The 21822-nt window shown below is 45.5% G+C and overlaps 1 protein-coding gene across 4 annotated transcripts in view; it reads left to right on the top strand.

Annotated features, from left to right (window-relative positions):
* The window catches only part of GRN (granulin precursor), an 891963-nt gene that overhangs the window by 495124 nt on the left and 375017 nt on the right, over positions 1 to 21822 (top strand). For all 4 annotated transcript variants that reach the window (XM_044055245.1, XM_044055246.1, XM_044055247.1 and 1 more), the window contains exons 16-17: positions 1045 to 1142; positions 1830 to 1959. In XM_044055245.1, the coding sequence (XP_043911180.1) occupies positions 1045 to 1142; positions 1830 to 1959 (228 nt within the window). The remainder of the gene's footprint in view (positions 1 to 1044; positions 1143 to 1829; positions 1960 to 21822) is intronic.

The raw sequence follows: 21822 nt of genomic DNA, 5'->3' as shown, positions 1-21822 counted from the left end.
GTAAGATTTTACACAACTAACCTTTACGGTAGGTTTACTTACACAGCTGTACTTTTTGGTCACTGACACTGAAACACATGCCAGTGAGTGTCTGCCGTTCCTGGAGACCATCATTTATTAGGACAAAAAGTAGCACATGCAAGGCTTTGAGACCTATCAAACTGAGGAAGTTCTTGATAAATTACTTTGTTTCAAAATAGGTTCACAGTGTCCCATCCATTTCCATTCAGATCTATGGTGCAGCATCATTTATAAGGGATGTGTCATTGTTCTGCAGATACCTGTGGTAGTTTTATTGCTTCTCAGTAATAACTGAATTGGGATATTATGAAATCTGGGCGCCTGTACAACCAGGTCTTATGCTGTGAATTGCATGTGCCATTTTTGTTGGCCACATGCTAACTGTAAGAAATATTGATTTATAAAGTACAGACTCTGAGCAAACCATTTTTAAAAAGACTCCTAGAAGGTTGTTCAGTATTGTCTTATTTTCCTTGGCAGGAGGATATCACTTTGGTTGTATTGCACATTAGGAGTCCCCTGGAGTATGTGGTTCATTTTTCACCAGATGTTAGGCATAACTTGTATTCCGGAACTCAGTTGTCAAAAAAATCATTAAAAACAAAACAATATATAGCTTACCTTATCTAAGTATGTAACTGACTACTTTCCTTAGACCTAAACCATCTTCTCACTCACATAGTTTAAACTATTTTTCTTTAAACGTAACTGGAATATTCTCTGCACTTTCCATCCATGATGCAGTTCCAGTCCCACCAATAATTCAACTGCTGCACAATTTCTATCCTTTCATCCAAACCATCTCTCAGTTTTCACCCCCCTCTAATTATTTAAGTGCTGTCACTCTGCTGCTATCCTTTCCATGGCCCACTGTTCCCAACTTAACTCTGTCCATCAGCTTTGATCAGTGGATGTGACTTTAAATATAGTCTCAACTACATGCAAGGTAAAACTGTAATTGAAGGCTGTGCAGATTTATTTCTGAAATGACTAAATTTCACTTTCTGTTTTATTCCCACCCAGCTAAAGATGTTCCATGTGATGATACCTCCAGCTGTCCAGATGGGTCGACTTGCTGTAAAATGGCTTCTGGGGCCTGGGGCTGCTGCCCTATTCCAGACGTAAGTTTACTTTTATTTGTTTACCATCTTCATCAATGTGCTTGAAGGGGCACCTGAATCACTTCTCTTGGATACTCTATACGTTGTTTATTTTTTGGTTACTTTTTGTACTGCAAGCATAATGGCTCAGGTTAGACAGGGCTGAAGTGAATGCAGTTGTTATGAAACTGTTTCTTAACTCAGTAAAAATTGTCGAGGAAGCGGGTTTTTCTTGCATTATGTTAGACTATCCTGGCTAGTCTGTTTACTTACAAATAGCGTTTCACAAAATTCTAGTGTGTAAACCCAGTTATATGCAGGACACTCTCTTGTTTTATCCTGTAGAGTAGCCAGTGGCTTGTGCTCTTCTGCATAGTACTTGTATACCTCCCTTTCAATGTTGTTCTGAAAATGCCCTGCTCTGTGTTTTGAATGCGTTTTTTTTATGAACCACTATTTATAACTTCAGTTTCACTGATGGGCTAAAACTTTACTTTGTATGCTTTACTGTCTGCATGATTTGTGTTGTCAGTTTATTTTATACTTTTGGCATTTGGTATTCACATTTTTTATATTGTAAGTACAGTTTCTACCAAGCAATTTACTTTCCACTTCTGTTTCTTGGTTCCTGTACATAATGTATGATAACATTATGGTGGCCATCTTCTGTTCCTTTAGTTAACCATCCTCTGCCTTCTGTTTTTGCAGGCAGTTTGCTGTGAAGACCATGAACACTGCTGTCCACAGGGAACAAAATGTAACCTTCCTGCTCAGACCTGTGATGATTCCAAAGGAAGCACATCACTTCTTACCAAAACTGCAGCGCTGAGAAAAAACAGTAAGTGCAAAGGTCTCTTAATGCATTCTGACTTTTGTTTTCCCTCTTATGGAAGACATTGTTTGCTATTAATCTCCTGTATTGCAACATTAAAAAAGTCAACGTAAAAAAAAAAAAAAGGTAAGAGCAGAACTTCCCAGTGCTGGGAACGTGGAAGAAGTATAGAATTCTGTTTTTGACTGCAGTTATGTATGTTTGGAACTCGACTTGCCTTTTCCCAAAGGTGGCTGTATTGTGAGTAGAGTTTGTGACTTTTTGCAGATCTAGTCCAGGGGCTACTGGCTTTGCATGGCTGAACTATCCAGAAAAATCTGTAGGCAGCAACAGCAAGTGCCATGTGTCAAGGGTAGTGTTGGAGAACACAATACCCATCATCTGCTCCTGGAATGCTGAGAAGAACTTGAAAGAGAATATTTGACTTTACTTCCTGGACATCTGCTAAGGTTATGCTTTCCAGTTTGAGCCACAGAGACTGTTCTGATTCCCAGATAGTTCATAAATAGCTTATTAAACAGTGCCAGCTGTGGGTAGCATTTAATGCTTTAGCATTTAATGCTTTATTCCTGAAGAAGTCCCCATGCAGGGAATACCTTAAAGCATTATGACTTGCAGTACAATCTTGAAATGGCAGTGGGCTTCGAACTGTGATTGTTGCTGTTAGAGAAGGCACAGGCAAAGTTTAATGGTGGTAAAGACAGAGCGAATTTTGAGGAGAGTTTAGCACAGTTTTATTTATGAAAAAATAAATGAATACGCTATCTCTATGGCACAGACCGGTGCAGCCCTGACTCTGATCAAGGAATCCTAGGTTCAAGTAACATATCTGGTCAGTGTAGGAGCCAGATGGGTAAAGAGTGAATAGCCAGCACATGATGCCCTATCACAGGGGCAAAAGGGTGGCAGTTGCTGTATCTTTGGAGCTTGTAGTGGAGATTGGAGGGTGACACTATCACTTAGAAAATGAGCACAACATGAAAGAAAACCATGCTGGAGAGTGAACATTCATGCTGGAGAGTGAACATTCTCCTTCAGTGTATTAATGTATGAGGAGAGCCTGATAAATATAAGGCCATTGATTCCCAGAAATATAAACCATGAAGCACATATTCAGTGGGAGGGGACAAAAGAAGGTTGCCATATTGATTAACCTTGGCAAATGGCTAAGCCACTGTGTTTAATAAGCAAGATGATGGAAGAAAAGTAGTTGCAGCAACAGTAGTTACAAGCATATCTAACAGGGTAAAAGTTACAAGGAAGTAATGGACCTTCCAAAAGTGGAGAAGCATAATCTGTGGCATCTGGCCTCAAAGCGCCCCTAGCTGGAATATTATTTCCCTGCAGTGCCCATCCTGTTTGGCATTATTGCTAGTATGCACTCTGCTTTTTTCTGCAGCAAGGACCTTGGAGTAGTATGCTATTGATTGTTACGTGCACAGGATTATATATATGATGTGCATGAGCCATCTTTGCTTACACTGCTGCCAGTTTGTTAAAATTTGTTCAGTTTCCAAATTACATTTCCCTGCATAAATTAAAAAAAGAATACTTACCAAACTGAATTTGCGTTCATTCTTATCGGTCACAATTTGGAGAGGCAGCATCAGTAAGACAGGTCAGCTAAGTATGAATTCTCTATTCTTCTATTGTATCCAGATTGGGAGAGCAACATGGTGTCAGAACCATGAGGTGCAAAGATAGCAGTGAAGGTAAAACTGAGAGAAAAGAGCACATACAAGTATCATGTAGAATAGCACAAGGAAAATGCACATGTCACTAATGATATGGCAGGATCTCACTCCCAAGAAATGAGGGAGTGAATGGGTCAGTAGAGGAAGGGTGGATGAATTCTTAATTATATCTCTAGCATTTGCTCCTTTTTCTTGCAGTCGTGTGTGCATGTAAGAGACTGCTAACATTAGACCTGTCCTTCCAGAATTAGAGCTGTATTCTTTAGCCTATGTAATAATTTGAATCAAATGATCAGCATTATGACTGTGAGCCATAGGTTGTCCATGGTGTGACAGGAAAGGAATGATGGAAGTCTAGGTTTCTCTTTTGTCCTTGAGATAGAATGCTGTAGCGATAATTGCAGTCTCTCCCTGATTCCCTTAAAGTGCAGTGACAAAGGGAACTATACACTATATACTCTGCTGAAGCTTACAGCATATGTATAACAATCATAGATGGAAGGTGTGGATCACAGTGTAAGTGATGTGCACTGTATCTTTAAGAAGTGTGTCAAGGCTTTACGTGCACATATAAAATCCCAGACACGTGCACTCTGTGGGGCCATTTTATAAGAGCAGTCACAGTGATAGTATGCATGAATGCAGTTGTTAGTTTGTATACAAGTTAAAGTCAGTAACCTTAAGTAATTATGTGTTTGTATAAAATAAAGCTACTTGAACAGAACCTACGAAGACTCTTGTATTTTATCCAGAATGGGAGAGCAACAGAAGGGATCTGTCCTTCCTAATATTACCTAACAAAAAGAAAATGGAAGACGCAGGAGAACAGGGGCTTGACTGCATAGGATTACAGTGTACATCTTTGCTTCTGCCTACTGTGTCATCTCTCTGCCCCCAGTAAAATCATCAGGGTGAGTTCAGGTGATTCCTAAAAGACTTGACAAATACCTGGTTGCATCTGACTGGAGCAAGTAGCAGTGGTCACCAAGAAAGAACTTGCTGAACAAAGTTCTACTGTCAATCTTCCCAGTAGAGACTCCAGGGTGTTTGACAGGTTTGGGAAGCATGTGTATGCATCAGCGACATTCGCTCTAAGGTCACTGAACTATTTGGCACATGTCACAAGATTTCACATTTGATCTAGGAATTTTCCAATGCCCTCTCTGGGTCCATGTCGGAGGAGGACAAGAAGACTATTTCTTTGCAACTGGCCTTCAGTCCCTGTCGAATGCCTCTACAAGACTCTTTTCCCATGCCTCAGAAGGAGCTCTGAGAGCTGCTGGTTTAGGAATAATTGCAAGATAGCATACCTGGATACTCCTCTGTGACTTTGTGGAGTCTTTCAAGCCATTATTCATCATTGTGCCTTTTGAAGGCTGTACCTTAGTTGGCCCCAAGGCTGAAAAAAACTTATCCAGGAGTAAACAAGATAGGAAGGCATTTATTTGCTATGGGGATATGATTTTCTACACTTCAAAGGACTTTTTCCAAGAACCAGAGAGGTGGTAGGAAAATGTGGTGCTGTAAGTTGCAGGGCTATTCTTATGACTTCTATAGACACAGGTCCCCGTGTGGCAGAAGGGGGAACTTCAATAACAGACACCCTTGTGGCAGAGGAGGTCCACAAAACCATGGCTTCAGCGGTCCCCCCTCAGAAAACCTACCAGAGCTCTTGCAGGGTTGCCCAACCGCTGCACTCCAGAGGCAGTCTTCGGGGGGGGGGGTGCTTATCCTTGCATCCACATACCTGGACAGCCAGCACCAAAGACACTTGTGTGCAAAGGATTATTTCCAGAGATTATATACCCTTTTCCATACAGCCCCCTGATCAGTCTATAAACTTCCTGACATCCAGTTTGAGAAATGCAGCAGCCGTAGAAATATAAAAACTGCTGTCCCAAAGAGTCATCCAAATGACCCCCCCCCAGACCAACAAGGATTCAGAAGTTACTCAAAGTTATTTTTGCTGCCAAAAAAAATGGGGAATGGAGACCTATGTTCAATCTAATTAACTTAAACCAGTATGTCATCTGTTCCAAGTTCCAAATGGTCATGATTCAGTCCATTCTGCCGCTTTTGTGCAAGGATGATTAGATGTGCTTGACAGAACTCCAGGATGCTCACAGCAAAATAAACAGGTGATCCAGGTGGCTTATTCACTTCTGGCTGGGAGCCAGATGTTCTTCGTCTTCCATTGCTGCAGTCCTGACTATTGGGTATAGTCCGCGTCCAGTCGGCCCGAATACCAGAGTATAAGGCTGACGTCGGTCAGGGCGCATTAGACTGACGTCAGTACGTCAGGGTACTAATGCGCATGACCGACGTCATATCCTTAGTCTTTTTTGCCGCATGGTCCGATGCAGAAGCAGTTTTGCGAGTGCAGGTTGGCGTTCTGAAATATTTCCGAAACCGGAGTTTCAGACCGAAACAGAGTTGGCTAAGTACCCGTTGGGAACATTTTGGTTTTTCTTGCCTCAGTATTTTACGGATGTCAGAAAAAGTGAATAACTGTATTTCTTGTGGGAAACAGATACCTCATAGGGATTATCATACCTTGTGTATACCTTGTTTAGGGCCTGAGCACGCCGTTGTTGGTTGCCGCTCTTGTGCTAGGTTTAACAAGCGCACTATTAAGAGGAGGTTAGACTGTGCCAGGTTAGTGTTTGGGAAGCGTTGCAATTATAAAATGCCGTGGGATGCTCCGACGCCCGCTTCCTCCAAGAAGCGCAAGGATAAAACAGTGAAGCCTAGGGTTGATGAACCGGCAGTCGGACGTCGGTTCTTTAGAAACTCAGTGGAGCCGGAGGTTTTGCCAGGAGTTTCCATGGAGTCCCAGGCAGAAACTATACTATTACAGGATGTGCCTTCTCAGGAGGTAGGCCAGGCTGAGGGGGCTTCTCAGGTGACTGTTCTTCCCTCTCTTCCCAAGGTAGTTAGAGCCTCTCCTTCTGTTGCCAAAACTTCTTTGAGAGGTAGGCCTAGTTCAGCTTCAGTGGGGGCTTCTCCTAGCATTTCGGGTTCTGTACCTAAGAAACATATGCTTAAAATGGCAGAAGATTTGATTACTATGATTAGAGGTTCTATGCCCCGCCTGATAAGAGGCCTAGGGTGGAACCGGAGTTTGATAGTTTTGAACAGTGTTCAGAAGCTTCAGAATCTTCTGTGGAAGATATGCAGGAGTATCCTACTTATTCTGATTCTGATGTGGATGATTCCACTCCTACAGCTTCTTCCTGAGGATTTCTCATTTTCAGAGACTCTGCATTCCATGAGGGAGCACTTTAAATGGGAAGGCCAGGATTACTCTGATTCAGGAAAAGGCTTAGGGAATTCTTGTTTTACCCCAGCATAGGCCTTTAGCTATTCCTCCTGTGTTGAATGTGGTGGAAGATGTTTTGCAGAGGCTTCCCTGAACCCTGACTCTTTGCCTCCTGCTCCTGTTAAGCCTGATAGGTATTATAGGGTGCCCGAAGCTCATAAATATTTGTTTAAGAGTCCTAGGGCGGACCCAGAAACTATTTCTCAAGGGCCTAAAGGTGTAAAGGCTTCTGTGGTTAAGAATCCTGTTCCCACTGATAAAGAGGCAAGGGCTTTGGATAGGTGGGGAAAGAAAGTGTATACTTCTTCCACTCTAGCCATGAGAGCATTGAATTGTCAGTTTCACATGCTAAAATATCAGAATTATCTCCTTTCACAATTGAAATCTAAGGTGGATGCTTTGGCGGAAGGTATTGAGTGTAAAGAGTTGCTGGATTTGGTTCACGTGTCTGAACAAGTGGGTAAGCATTCTTTGCAATGTGTTTTGATGCTGTACAGGCCTCCTCGAGGGTGGCTGCTACCAGTTCTGTTCTTCGCAGGCATGCCTGGTTGAAGGATCAGAATTTAGCTGAGCATGTTAAGACAAGGATTTTGGATGCTCCTTTGCAGTCTGATGTGTTGTTTGGATCGCCTGTGGAAGCAGTTTTAAAGAAAATGGAGGACAAAGCTAAGTCTATGCAAACAAAGGCACACCAGTCAAGAAGTCGAACTGGAGAGAACCTCTTGTTCTGGGGAGGCCACAATGCTACAGCTGCACCACTGCACTTTCAAGCAAGGTTGGATTTATAACTCCTGGGATCTATGGCAGCTTCCATAGCTCTAGTACCCACTAACAAGATATTACAGCAGAGGGTGCTACACTGGGTGCTTGCATTACAGTGGTGTATAAGACAGTCTAATGTGACTGCAATACAATTACAAGAATTTTACATGGAACATATTGCCTGGTGTGGATCACCAGAAGAACAGTTTCTTAAGGCCATCCTTTTATCCTTCCACCACCCACAGCCACCAGTAACTTATGGATGCATCCCCACTAGGAGTGAAAGGGGCATTACTTTTGGAAGGATGGTCAAAAGCACTTAGTCCCAAGTGGAGGGAAAATCTTTACATCAATGTCTTAGGGGCGAACATGTATATTAGCATTATAGAAATTTCAAGATGCTGTCCCTCAGGGGATGACTCTCTGAACATATTCTGTCTGGATGGGAGCCTGAGGTACATCCAGCAAGCAGTAGGAACTGGGTCCTGTCCCCTAATATGTGAGAGGTATTAATAAGTGTTTGGCAATGGGCAATGTCTTCTAACCACTTTCATTTGACAATGCATATTTCAGGAAGTCCAGCATGCTGGCAGACAAATTGAGCCAGTCCATGCTACTCCCCACAAGTGGTTTCTCTCAACACTGTGGTGGCAGAAATGATCTTCTGTCCAGTGGAGCCAGCAATGCAGAGCTCTCTTTGCTTCCCTCACAAAGTCCAAGTGCTTAGCAGGTACTTTTCCTGCAAATCACTCTAGAGGAGTCACCAGAGAGACTCCCTCTAGCCCACAATCGGCCCCTGGGCTCCTGTTTGCTTTTCCTCCTACCCTTCTGATTCCTAAGTCTTTGCAACAAGAGTGTGCTTCACGGAAGTGCAAAGTTATCCTCATTGCTCCATTCTGGCCTACGACAAATTATGGATGTTCTTACGTGTTTCACTGTTGCAGTCATAGCTGTAGGGTGCTCCTGCCCGGCCGGAAGGAGCGCTTCGAGAGTCAGCCAGAATCCCAAAGTCTGGAGTCGAGCGTCGGCTGTACCAACTAGCCCCTGGCGTCAGAGCCATGAGGTGATTATACAAAGCTGATGGCCGGCCTTCCATTTTCTCCAGTCTTTCTTGCCCGTGCTTGGTGGAAAGCAGCTTCATAAAGTCGATTTGGTTGGCGTTTTTTTTTCAGACAGCGTGCTTTGATTGTCGTCGGTCCGAAGTTTTCTACTTCTCTTCTCCAAGCTAAATGATACCCCAGACTGGAAACTATTTTTCTTGCTCCTCCGATGTCAGAAAAAAGTTAATAATTGTATATCGTGTAGAGCAAATACCTCATAAAGATTTCCACTCTTACTGTCTACCTTGCTTAGGCCCTGACCCACGGCCGTTTCTTGCTGGCGGTTCTGTGCCAGGTTTAATTCGGCGCTAATGGCGTAGAGTACAATTAGGCCTTGAATTATTTATCCGGTAGAAGCGATTCAATTATAGGATAATAAAACCGGATACTTTACCGACTTCGCCCGAATTCGAAAGAAGCATAAAAGACAAGGATAGGCCTCCGAGGTCCAAACATAATATGTTAAGTTGTCTATCTCGCCTTCATTCTTGCTGGATGGGTTCGGAGCCGACCTCGAGGATCGACTTCGACCACTCTAAAAGCTTCGAGTTGGATTCCACCCGGCTCGAGGCTCCCCATATATCCCACAATGCTAGGCCCGGGGAGTTACCTCCAGATCTCGTTTGCGCTACAAGCCGAGGTTGGTTGTTTCTACGGTTCCTGGTGAGTACTATTTTTCTTGTGAAAATTAGTCTTTAAAACCCCTTTAAGTTAATATTCTTACTTAGTTAGTGTAGGTTAGAAAACTTTATTTCCCTACCCTAAATATTTTCGTTTCTTTCCCCACCAGAACCTTTGGTTCTTCCCAGCGAGCCTAGGCCTTCCCTTCCCTAGTGGAGTGTGTGTGTGTTTATTGTAGTTTAAATTACTAGTATTGCTACTACTAATTTTTGTTGTGTTTACCCTGACAAGAATTATAGCATTAGTGTTTTAATGGTGTTTGTGTACACCTGTCAGACAAAAATGTCTAAAGAAGCAAAGGTCTCGATTCAAGAAGTGTGATCGCGTGCTGTCGAAAATAATCTCTGACAGGCGCTCACACTTCTTGTCTAATCTGTCTGGGGCCTTTACACCTGCAGGACTCTCCTGTGCTGTGTGCCATGGCTTCAGCCCCAGGGTCCCTGCAGGAAAGAAAAATAAATTAATTCTTAGAGGCTTGCACTGAAGACCCAGAGGATTCCCCTGTCTGCTTTCAACAGGAAGCCCTCTAAGGTATCTGAATAGGTCTTGGCTCCGACTACTGAGCCCGAGACCTCAGAGTTTCTCAACCTTTGCCTTCTATGGCTCGGCTGGAGCGATAAATCTCAGTCCACAGTTTCTGTGGCTCCCACAAACTCGGCGGGCCGAGGTTGTCAAAGGGATTCCGATGTGTGGCTCAGGGCCAGACGCCGAACCCGACAGCTGGGAAAAAGAGGTCAGTCACCATCCTGCCCGGAAACTCATGTTCAGTCGGCGACAGGGATCTCCCCTGCAGCATGCGGCAATGCGGGTAGGGTCTCCTCCTCTCAGACAGCGGAGGCAGGCCGGGTCGTGACCTTCAGAGGGTGGTAGGTGAGCTGCTGAATCCGGGGCACTGGCTTAGATGGCCTCCAGAGCCCGACTCATCAGTGATGCCTGCCCCGGTCCATCAACATTTTCCTCCTTGACTCTCTTGAGTTGGCGGGCAGGAATTGTGTCCGAACCCGAGAGACTGTGATTCACGTCGAACCCGATACAATTGTCTTCGGCTCCGTCGTCGGCTCCGTTTTCTTCTTTGGAAAGAATCACCGGCGCCCGGACTTCCCTCGTCGGCTCCGAGGAGGTGGAGTGGCACTCGGACCCTACGTCAGAGCCCCCTCTCCCCTCTCGAGGGCCCGGCTGGTGAGTTAGAAGCTCGACGCCGACCTCGAGGCCATCACTGTGTCGGTGCCCGAGGGGTTCTTAGCTCACCGGGCTGGCCCGAGGGACCTCCTAGCTCTGCCCTGACAGGGGTGCATTGAGGTCATCGCGGAGAATGTGTTAGAGCCTGGCTCTACTCCACAGTCGGCTCTGTCAGCCCCTCCCTCTATGCCTGCCTCCAGGGTAAAGTGGAGCTCACTCCCTCATCCCGGACCATGAAGAGCCAGCTCCTCAGGAGGAGCCCCTGTAAGAGTTCATCCTCTTCGAGGCCTCTCCTGATTTGGCAGAAGAGCCCCTGGAGGAAGGAAGTGTAAGAAAGGAAACACATTGACTCACCTGAGTCCATCCGTCAGACACAGATTTGGATGATTCTGAGGTTCCCCCATTTCCCCTTCTGAAGATGTCTCTTTTGCAGACATTCAGGAATCCCTGAAACAGAGGAGAATTGGCCAGCTACCAACCAGCCGGAGGCCAGTCTGTGTATCTTGAAGCGTTGGCTCTCGTCCTTCCACCTCCTGGGTGTCCCCTCCCTTCCGACCCCTCATGCAGGTGGTTGCTAGAAGGCATGGGCGGCTCCTGATTCAGTGGACCCCACTCCCAGGGAGACCCTCTAGAAGTTCATCACAGCTCAACAGACAAGCAATTTTTAACAAAAGGAGTTTCTGTGGATGCTATGGTGGTAGCTGCTGCCACAAAGAAGGAACTGACTGATCCTTCAGTGCCTGTCCATCCACCCTAACAAAGGAATCTAGGTCCATGGATAGATGCGAGGGAGGCGGATATTCTCCTCAGGCATTTACCATCGTTAAGCTGAACTATCTGTGCCATTTCACTTTCGTCTTCAAAGGGACTTGATCAAGAGGCAGAGTGAAATGTTAAAAAATGCAGCTGGGTTTCAAGACAAGATGAACAAGCAGCTGGCTACCCTTAATTCCATATCAAGCTCCTCCATCGCCTCCTTTCTTAAAGCTGATGGAAGCCGAGAGCAGAGCCGCGGAGACAGGTGTGGCCTTCACGTGAAACGCGCCTGGATGCGGCTGTCTGGCTTCTTGGACCCTTTCAAGGCGTCTTTCACAAACTCCTTTTGATGGATCATCCTGCTTTGGTCCTCAAGGTAGAAAGGAAACCCTGACTAGGTCGCGAGACTGATGGCAAGACCCTTTCGTCGGAGTCCATTCGACTCAGCCCCGAGGCCCCTTACCCCACAAAAGGCCAGAAGGGTGGAAAGATAATGATTTCGTAAACAATCTCAAGGGACTTAGCCTGGCGCGCAGAGTCGTTTTTTCCTACCAAAGGCAGAGGTGGGAATAACAATGGTAGGCGATAAGCCCTAGGGCAGGGGAAGTCCGCCGGAACCAGGGCAATCGGGAAGCCTTCCTGACCAAGCCCTTTCCGGCATCCCTACAGGTGTTGCTTGACTGCCCATCTTGAGGAGGCAGTCGGGGAAGGTGTCACTGTACTTAGAGAAGCCTGGCTGTATCCTGACTCAAGACAATGGGTACAGTCCATAATTTCCGAAGGAGCTATTCTATCCCCTTTCTTGGCTTTCCAAAATCAGTCAAAAAAAATCCTTCCAGATGTTCCACCGGCTCAAAGGATCTAGCAGCTTTGGAAATTTCAAAACTGCTGCAAAAGAGCAATTCAGCCAGTGCCAGCAGACCAACAAGGATCGGAATCTACTCAAGGTTCTTTTTAGTTCCATGGACGGGACAGGAGGATCTCGTGTGGAACAAATCAGTCAAAGAAAACAAGATTCCGGATGGTCAAGCTGCAATCCATCCTGCCTTTTGGGCAAAGGGAAGCTAGGATGTGCTCTATAGACCTTCGGGATCGCGTGCTATCACACATAAAAATGAACAGGCATCCCAGAAGATTCCTCCTTCAGGCTGGGAACCAGTCATTTTTCAGTTCAGGGCCTGCCCTTTGGTCTCACCACTGCCCCGGTGTTTACCAAATGCATGGCGGTGGTAGCTTCTCACCTGAGCGACAAGTTCCAGGTGTTTCCATATTTGAATGACTGGCTCCTCACAGCTCCACCAAATACCTTCTGACCCGGAAGTTGCCACTTTGGCGTTTGTTGTCAAAAACTGGGTATTTCAATAGAAGTGCGAAAAGTCTGTTTTGTATTCATAGCAGCCATTATTACCTACATAAGGCAAATCTAAATACTATAAACATATGCAAGGGGCTAACACACCCAAAGGATATCAGACACATTCACAAATTGGTATCACTCCTTCTCAACAACAACAGAATCAAAAGCCAGGTTAGTTCTAAGGTGTTGGGAATCGCTGGCCCAGCGGCCATACCTCTCTCCTTCCATTAGCCAGATACATCGCGGATCCTTCAGTGGATGCTTTTTACTCAATGGTCATACCAGGAACTGTTATCTCACTGCCATTGTGATCACTTGAAGTGCAAAGCATCTCATGTGGTGGATGTCTTCCCCAGCTCCTGTCGGGAAGACTGCTGTTCCACCTCCTCCGGTTGCTACACTGACAGCGGATGCCTCCCTGATTGGGTGGGGGCATTATCAGAACAGGACAGTCCAGGGCACATGGCAGCAAGCGGTACCACTTGCACATAAATGTTCTGGAGACCCAGTGCTTGGGTTGACGCTTCAAGACTCTCTCTCTTCCCTTGGGAACAATTTACTGAAATCCAGACAGACAATATGTCTGTAGTGTGGTATCAACAAACAAAGGAAGCGGAACCAGATCATACCCCTGTGTAGAAACTTGCCTTGCTTCCAGACTGTGGCAATGGGCGATTTCTTCTCGAAGCGTTTTTCTAATAGCCAGCACATCCGGGAATCCAATCATAATGCTTGGGGACAAGTTTGAGCAGGCTATTCTCATGCCCCCTCAAAGCAAACTATTTCTAGGTGGATTGGCTTCTCCTTTGCATTGTACTTTTGTTATTCCATGGCAAGGAGATTCCAGCTGATTAGGCCTCATTCCACTAGGCTACTTCGCCACTGCAATGCATTTCTAAGGGCAATCAAGATATTTGGAAGCAGCTACTTGAGTTCAGTGCATACTTTCAAGCATTATCACCTTCCTATCTACTCTAAGTCTAGGCTGGTTTTCACACAGCCGTTTTCTTGGTGCTGCATGTTGTCAGCCTCACTTTAAGGATTTGCCAGCCCCTCCCTTACCTGCTTTGGGATTCTACTCATGTCAGGACTGGCAGCAATGGAAGACTAAGAACATAGTACAGTTTTGTACCCACCATAAATGTAGATGTTCGAGGATTCCATTGCTGCAGTCCAATTTACCTCCTCCTCTGTATTTAGTGGCTGTGTAGGTAGCTTACATGCTTATATTTTCTTGTATATTGTTGTATATAGCCAGGCACATGTTTTTGGCAGGTTTTTGGGACTTCCACGTTCTTTTGTGGGCCTCTGACATTCAAGAAAAGATTGAGATATGACGTCACGCGATTAGTACCCGACGACGATCGCCAGCCCCTGACCGACGCCAGCTTATACTCTGGTATTCGGCCGACTGGACGCGACTATACCCAATAGCTCAGACCGCAGCAATGGAATCCTCGAACATCTACATTTATGGTAGGTACAAAACTGTACTTTTTTTTCCAATTCAGAGCACTGCCCTTTGGTCTCACCACAGCCCCCAAGGTTTTCACCAAATGCATGTCAGTGGTTGTGCCACCTGGAGACTGCTGGGATTCTGAGTGTTTTGCTACCTTGACTGCTGGCTCATCTCTGCCTCCCACCAGCCTCTACCGATCCAAACTAGAGTACTTTCTCTGGCTATGTCTTCAACTGCATTACAGCAAGTATGCCAAGTCTCAACTCTTCCCACTGAAGTCCAGTAGTTTGGTGCTTTGTCTGAATATGGTGACCAAATTGTAAGTTTCATCTCACCAAGGATTAGCTATTTTCCCTTATAGCTGGGCGCTATTGGATCCTCTCTCCTCACTTCCTTCCTCACCAGGCATAATTTATTTTATTTCTATTTATTTAACATTGCCTGTTTACCGGGAAAGTCCAATGTGGAATGAAGGTTTCAATTTTCTGTGGCAGAGACCTGGGGAGAAATGTGCTCCAGGGATGCATGTCTTTATGAACGTTGAGTGAACTGGACCATCTGGAGGTAAACTCCACATGAACGCAGTGTGGGAGGTGGCATGCAGACTTCGTGCAAACAACAAGGTCACAACACCCAGTCAAGAATCTCCAACTGAGAACCTCTCTCTTGTTCTGAGGCTACAATGCTACAGCTGCAAGCCATGCACCGCACTGCATCTTGCCAAGGGTTGATGGATTTATAACTCCTGGGATCTATGGCAGCTTCCATAACTCTAGTACCCCAACAAGATATTATACATGAGGGTTACATCTGGTGCTTGCATTACAGTGGTGTGTATAAGACAGTCCTGTGTGCTGCCAGTAAATACAATTACAAGTTAGAATTTGTGGTATGGAACATATTATCACCTGGTGGATCACCAGAAAAGAAGTTTCTTAGGGGCCATCCTCTTTTATCCTTCCAGCCCACCCATTACAGCCGCACAGTAATCTGGCGTATGGATGCATCCCTCAATTAGGGTGAAAGTGTTATTACTTTTGGAAGGATGGTCAAAAGCAACTTAGTCCCAATTGAGGAAAATCTTTACATCAATGTTCCGAAGTTGAGAACATGTATATTAGCATTATAGAAATTTCAAGATGCGTTGTCCCTCCAGGGATGTATCACTTAACGGAATACCGGTTCTGTCTGGATGGGGAAGAGCCTGCATACATCAGCGCAAAGCGTTGTGCAGGAACTGGGTCCTGTCCTGCCTATGCTAGAGGTAATAAGTGTTTGGCAATGGGCAATGTCTTCTAACCACTTTCATTTGACAATGCATATTTCAGGGAAGTCCAGCATGCTGGCAGACAAATTGAGCCAGTCCATCTTACTCCCCCACAAGTGGTTTCTCAACACTGTGGTGGCAGAAATGATCTTCTGTCAGTGGAGCCAGCAATGCAGAGTTTCCTCTTCAAGCTTCCCCTCACAAGTCCAAGTGTAGCAGGTACTTTTCCCAAATCACTCTAGAGGGGGAGTCACAGAGAGACTCCCTCTAGTCACAATCGCCTCCCCTGGCTCCTGTTTGCTCATTTTCTCCGCACCCTTCTGATTCCTAAGTCTTTACAGAACCAAAGTGTCTTGCACTGGAAGTGGCAAAAGTTATCCTCATTGTCCCATTCCTGACCTCGACAAGTATGGATGTTCTTCTGTGGGTTTCACTGGTTGCAGTCATAGGTAACTGGGGTGCTCCTGCCGGGCAGGCAGCTCGAGGTCGGCCAGGTAGGAATCCCAAAATTGGTCCATAGTCCCAAGGCCGGCTGTACCAGCTAGCCAGCCTGACGCGTCAGAACGCAGAGGTATAAAGCTGATGGCCGACCGCCATTTTCTCCAGCTCTTTCTTTGCCGTGGCATGTGGAGTTAGCAGCCTCGCAAGTCGCTGGTTGGCGCCAGGACAACGTGCGTTTTGATTGTCGCCGGTCCAAGCTTCTACTCCCGGTGCTTACGGCTAAGTACCCCTGCTAGAAACTATTTTCTTGCCTCCGATGTCAGAAAAGTTAATAATTGTATATCGTGGGAAACAAACACCTCATAAAGATTTCCACCTACTGTCTAATTTTGCTTAGGTCCCCTGACCATCAGACTGCCTTGCTGTCGTGGTTCCCAGTGCCAGGTTTAATTCCTCGCACTATTAAGCGAGGTACAATTGGGCCTTTAAATTATTTCTCGCAGGCTATCTACCTCATAGGATGTCGTCGATACTTTACCGACAACCGGAATTCAAAAAGCAGAAACGCAAAGCACAAGCGATAGGCCTCCTGGCGGGTCCAAACAGGGCTAATATTTGCAGCGCTGGAGCCAGCTTCGGCCCGTTCAGCGGTCAAGCCAGTGAGTGTATCTTTTGCATTCCCCTGTCGCCCGCCACTTACCGAACCGGGAGTGGTTCGTAAGCATGGACTCCTCATGGGGAGCCTTCTAGGCAGAGTATTTCAGCTGCTGCAGGACCTTCTGCTGATCGCCACCTTCAGATGGGTCCGGAACCGCTGTGCAGCAGTAAACCGGTTTGAGGGGGTTTTCAGGCCTTCTAATGTCATTACTTTCTTCTTATTTCTACAAAGATGAAAGGCAAAATAAAGACTCCTGTTAAACCAAGGGTTTCTTCTCAAGCTTCCTCGGATGGCTACAGCTCCTAAGTCCCAGAAGCAATTACCCGGATGGCTGAAGAGATTTACTTTACAATGTGATTAGGGGTCTCACCTCCTCTAGAAAAAAGGTCTAGACAGGATTTTTTTTATTCCTTAGTGATTCTCTCTGATCAGGCTTCTGTGTCTTTTCTGTCTCTTCCTCTGACCAGGATTATTCTTTTTTCCTCCTTATGAGGATTCTGATGCAGAGGACTCCCTTCCCTCTGCTTCTCCCCTGAGTGGATTTCTCTTTGGGGAAACCTCACATGAGATGAGAGGGAGCCATTTCATATGGAAGGTCAGGGAATACTCAAGCTTCCAAGAAGAGACTTGGGGAATCTCTCCTTCTCTCTCAACACAGACCTTTGGCTTATTCCTCTGTGTACTTAGTTATTGTGGATGCATGCTTTTCCTGAAGCCAATCTAAATCCAGAGATTCCTTTGCCTCCCTGCCCTTCTAAGCCTGATAGATTTTACATAGAGTCCCCTGATTCTACTCAATACCCTATTCAAGAACTCCTTCTCAAGGATCCTGAAACCATTTCAGTGTTCTACGGGCTGCTAAGGCCGCTTCAAAAATCCTATTCCTCTGAAAAGGATTCTTCGATTGTGCCTTGGACAGGGGCAAAAAGGTTTACACTTCTGCTACCCTTTCTATTCGGAGCTTTAAATTGCCAGCGTTTCACATAGTTCAAGTATCAGCAATTTCTTTTGTCTGTTCTAAAGCAAAAGCTTTCTTCGCCTTTCCTGCTTGTGTGTGCAGAGGATAAGGAATTACAGTGATGCATTGCACAATGCAACCGAACAAGTTAGCAAACCTAGTTTACATTGTCAGGGTTTTGATGCCTGGTAGGAAGCTTTCTCTTGCAGGGCCTGCAGCCTCTGGTACTGTTATGCTAGGAGACATGCTTGGCTTTGTGAGTGAATTTTACCAGAGCAGGTTATAGGCTACAATCTGTTAGATGCCCCTGTTCAGCATGATGTTTTTATTTGGAACCAAGGCTGTAGAGGTGAGGTTATTAAAAGATGGAAGAAAAAGCAAAGTCTTGGTGCAGACTGTTAAAGTTCAGCCTCCTAGATTTTCTAGAAATTGGCCTTCTAAAAATTGGGGTCCTTTCCCACATCTGACAGGCCTCAAAGGGCAGGGATTTACACGCCTCCGTGAGGTCGAGGGCTCAGACCTTCTTGGTTGTCCAGACAATGGAGTGCTTCTTCACCTAGAAGGGGAGGTGGGAAGACTGGTGACCTCAATCACAAAAAGAAGCAGACCTCAATGACCTCCATTCAGCAACAGGTCCTCCTTGGCTCACCTGGAAGCCCTCTCCTCGAGGAAAAACTTTTTACCAAATCTGACTCATATTACACCAGGACAAATGGGTTTTAGACGGATTTTCAGAGTGTGTGCTACAAATTTCACTTCTTCTTATACTCCGCCAAGGTCAACAGGTTGGCGGATCTGCCAAAACATCAACAATGGTCAGAGGCCTTAAATCAAGTGGGACGCCTTTATTACATAAGGCCATGAAAGTCATAGAACCCGTCTCCACTCTCCAGAGATGGGAAAAGGTTTTCACCCCAGACTATTTCTGGTCCCAAGGAAACAAAACTTGCATGGAGACCTCATTCTGACCTCTCCTAGTGTTAAATACCTTTCTGGAGATTCCAAAATTCAAGATGCCACTTACTCTGCAACAACAGCTTTCTTCCCCATGCTTTCCCAGGATGCTTGATGCCGATGGTAACTTTGGACTTGAAGGGAAGTTTTATTTTACACATTCCCAATCAGACAGGAACGCAGAAAAATACACTCAGATTCACAAGGCAGGTTCGAGACACTTTCAATTCTCTGTACTGCCCTTTGGTTTATCATCTAACACTGGCGCCTCTCAGAGTCTTGGTACTGAAGTGCCTGGCATCCAGTAGTGTGTGCTTGGACGATTGTTCATTCACAGGTGGACAGCTATTTCAACATCTGCACTTAGCAGCGCCTCTCCTACTTCTGGATTTTCAGTAAACATACAAAAAAGTCACATTTGATCCCTTTCTCAACAACAAATGATCTTTTGGGAGCTCCTGGTTACGAAACACCAAGCTTACAAAGCGGCCTCTCTTTACTCCAGAAAAACATGGGGTACACAGCTGTCATCAATTTTCAACACCTGGCTACATTCAACCTCAGCGCTCACTGCAAGGAAATCTCCTGTGAAGCTTTGGCTGAGCATGGCTCTTGCATCCTGTTGATTCTGCAAATGCAATATTTTATATGAGAAAACTTCAATGGTACCCAAGAGAGTGTGTGGTCTCGAACGTTACCACAGCGCCTGAAAAACAATGATACCTCTCTGATTCTCTGCTCAAAAGAGTTCCTTTGGTGGTCCAGGGCTTGTGCTTTGAATGAAGGGAAACCCTTTCGCCCATACCTCTTCCCTGCTCAGATCATAAGTACAGACGCCTCGGATTACAGCATGCTTTGAGAGCTCATTACCTGAACAATTGCTGCAGCAGGGTTATTGGGATGTTAGAAGCATTCTTCCCTGGCACATCAACTTGAAGGAACATGTTGGCAGTCCAAAATGCTCTTCAGCCTTCCAGAATCATTTGGCCTAACCAGGGTATCTTCTCGATTCGGCACAGACAATACCACAGTCATGTGTTATATAAACAAGCAGGGGGCTCTCACTCATACCCCCTTTGCAGACTGAGCCATGATTTTATGGGACACGTGCCTAAGCCTGAATCTGCATCTACAAGCCTGCTAATTCATTCCAGGAAAACAGAATCTCTTTAGCAGACAGCCTAAGCAGAAATCTTTTGGATCCCTCACATGAATGGATGCTAGATCCCCAACTTATTCAGTAGCAGGATTACTTACAGTTTGGGGTTGCCCTCGGATAGATCCTTGTTTGCATCCCATCTCAACCATCAGCTGCCTCTCTTTTGCACCTGTGGTCCTTCCACAAAAAACAGGCATGGAAAAGTGGGATGCCCTGTCCTCTCAGCTGGAGAAATCTTTTTGGGATACGCCTTCCTCCTCTTCTCTCTCTTCTGCCTCGGTAGTTACTGAAAAATAAAACAGGACAAACCCTTAAGGTTATCATCTCCTCCTCCTGATAGCTCCAAATTGCCTCAAGGCAGTTTTGGTATCCAACTTTAAGACACCTGTTCTTGGATCCCTCCATGGATCCTGCCTCTTTTTCCTTCTCTTCTGTCCCAGCTTCAGGGCCGATGCTACAGACCTCCTCAAATCAAGACTCTTGTTGTCGGTAGCTTGGCTCATAAGAGCCTTTTGATTCTTCTCTCTGATTTTCCCAAACAAGTTTTGATGTTCTCTCTTAGAAGCTGGTAGTTCTAGCACTCAGAAAAAATCTTTACAAGCTCAAAATGGAAAAGATTTTGTATTTGGATGCGGGATCGAGGTTCTGATCCTTCCTTCACCTGACATTTCTCCTCTGACCTTTTGCTTTTCAAAGGCCTTTTCCTCCCTTTTCTCTTCCATTAAAATCCATGCTTCTGCTATCTCGGCCTGACACAACACTGATCCCCCCATTTCTCTCTTCTCACTCAGGCTGGTGAGACAATACTCCCCTGAGAGGGGCCAGAATTTAAGACCTCCTAGAACTCCTCCTGTTCCGCTTGGGATCTAATTATGTTTTGGAAACCACTCATTTTTACCTCCCTTGAGCCTGCTGCTACTTCTCGATATCAAGTTCTTATCCTGGAAGACAGTTATTTATTATTAGCATCACTGACTTCTGCCAGAAGTGGTGTCAGAGAGTTTTGAAGCTCTCATGGCTGTGTGAACCACAACTCTGCTCTGCACACCAAGAAAGAGAGTTGCCTTGAGTGGACCAATCCTACATTTATGCCTAAAGTGATTTCAAAGGTTGCGGCTTTTAAATCACCCAGACTATTCACCTTCCTATTTTCTTTCCTAATCCTCAAAACAAAGGGGAAAGGATTTTACATTCATTGGACGCACACAGACAACTCATGGTTTTACTCTGGACAGAACTAAAGATTTCAGAAAATCTGATCAGTTGTTTATCTCTTTTTGGTTTCTAGTTCTCTAGGCAAGGCTATCTCTTAAAACAAACTGTTTCCAAAATGGATTGCCCATGGAATAAGGTTTTGTTACTTCTCACTTTGGGAAGCAGGATTCCAGGTACTGTTAGAAGTCATTCTACTAGGAGCAGCTGCCACTTATGCAGCTTTTCTCTCAGAGGATGTCTTACCAAGGGACATTTTTGAAGCTGCCACCTTGGGAGTTCACAGTGTGGCTTTTTCTCACAATTTATAATCTCTCTTTATATTCTAAGTCTAGGGCAGGTTTTGGTTTCTGCCAAGGTCTTGCAGGATCTTCTTGGCTGCCCTACTTCTGCATAACTCCCTCCTCTCCAGCAGCTTTGGGATTCCACTCTCAGAGTTATGACTGCAACAGTGAACACTTAAGAACATAGTACAGTTGTGTACACACCTACCATAAATGTAGATGTTCGAGTGTCTTCACTGTTGCAGTCGGTGTTTCAGCCTCCCACCTATCCCTCTCCTTATCTGGCCTTTTCTTTGTGGTGTATTTGTGCTTCCTTTGGCCACCTTTTGGTTATTTTGGGGACTTTGACATCTGGGGCAAGAAAGAATGGAGAAGATGGCGTCGGGTTGTCAGCTTATATACCTCTGGCGCTCTGATCGCTAGGGGGCTAGCTGGTACAGCCGACGCCGGACCCAGACCTTTGGGATTCTGGCTAACCTTGGGCTGCCCTGCTGGCAGGAGCACCTTACAAAGTTATGACTTGCATAACAGTGTGAAGACACTCTAACATCTACATTTATGGTAGGTGTAACACAACTGTACGTGTCCTGCTGGCAGGAGCACCCTACAGTTATGACTTGGAAAACCAA

The sequence above is a fragment of the Protopterus annectens genome, chromosome 13.part0 (assembly GCF_019279795.1).
Source record: "Protopterus annectens isolate FY-2018-M chromosome 13.part0, PAN1.0, whole genome shotgun sequence".
Lineage (NCBI taxonomy): Eukaryota > Metazoa > Chordata > Ceratodontiformes > Protopteridae > Protopterus > Protopterus annectens.
Note: the sequence above shows the minus strand (reverse complement) of the source record. Positions and strands in the feature narration are given on the sequence as shown.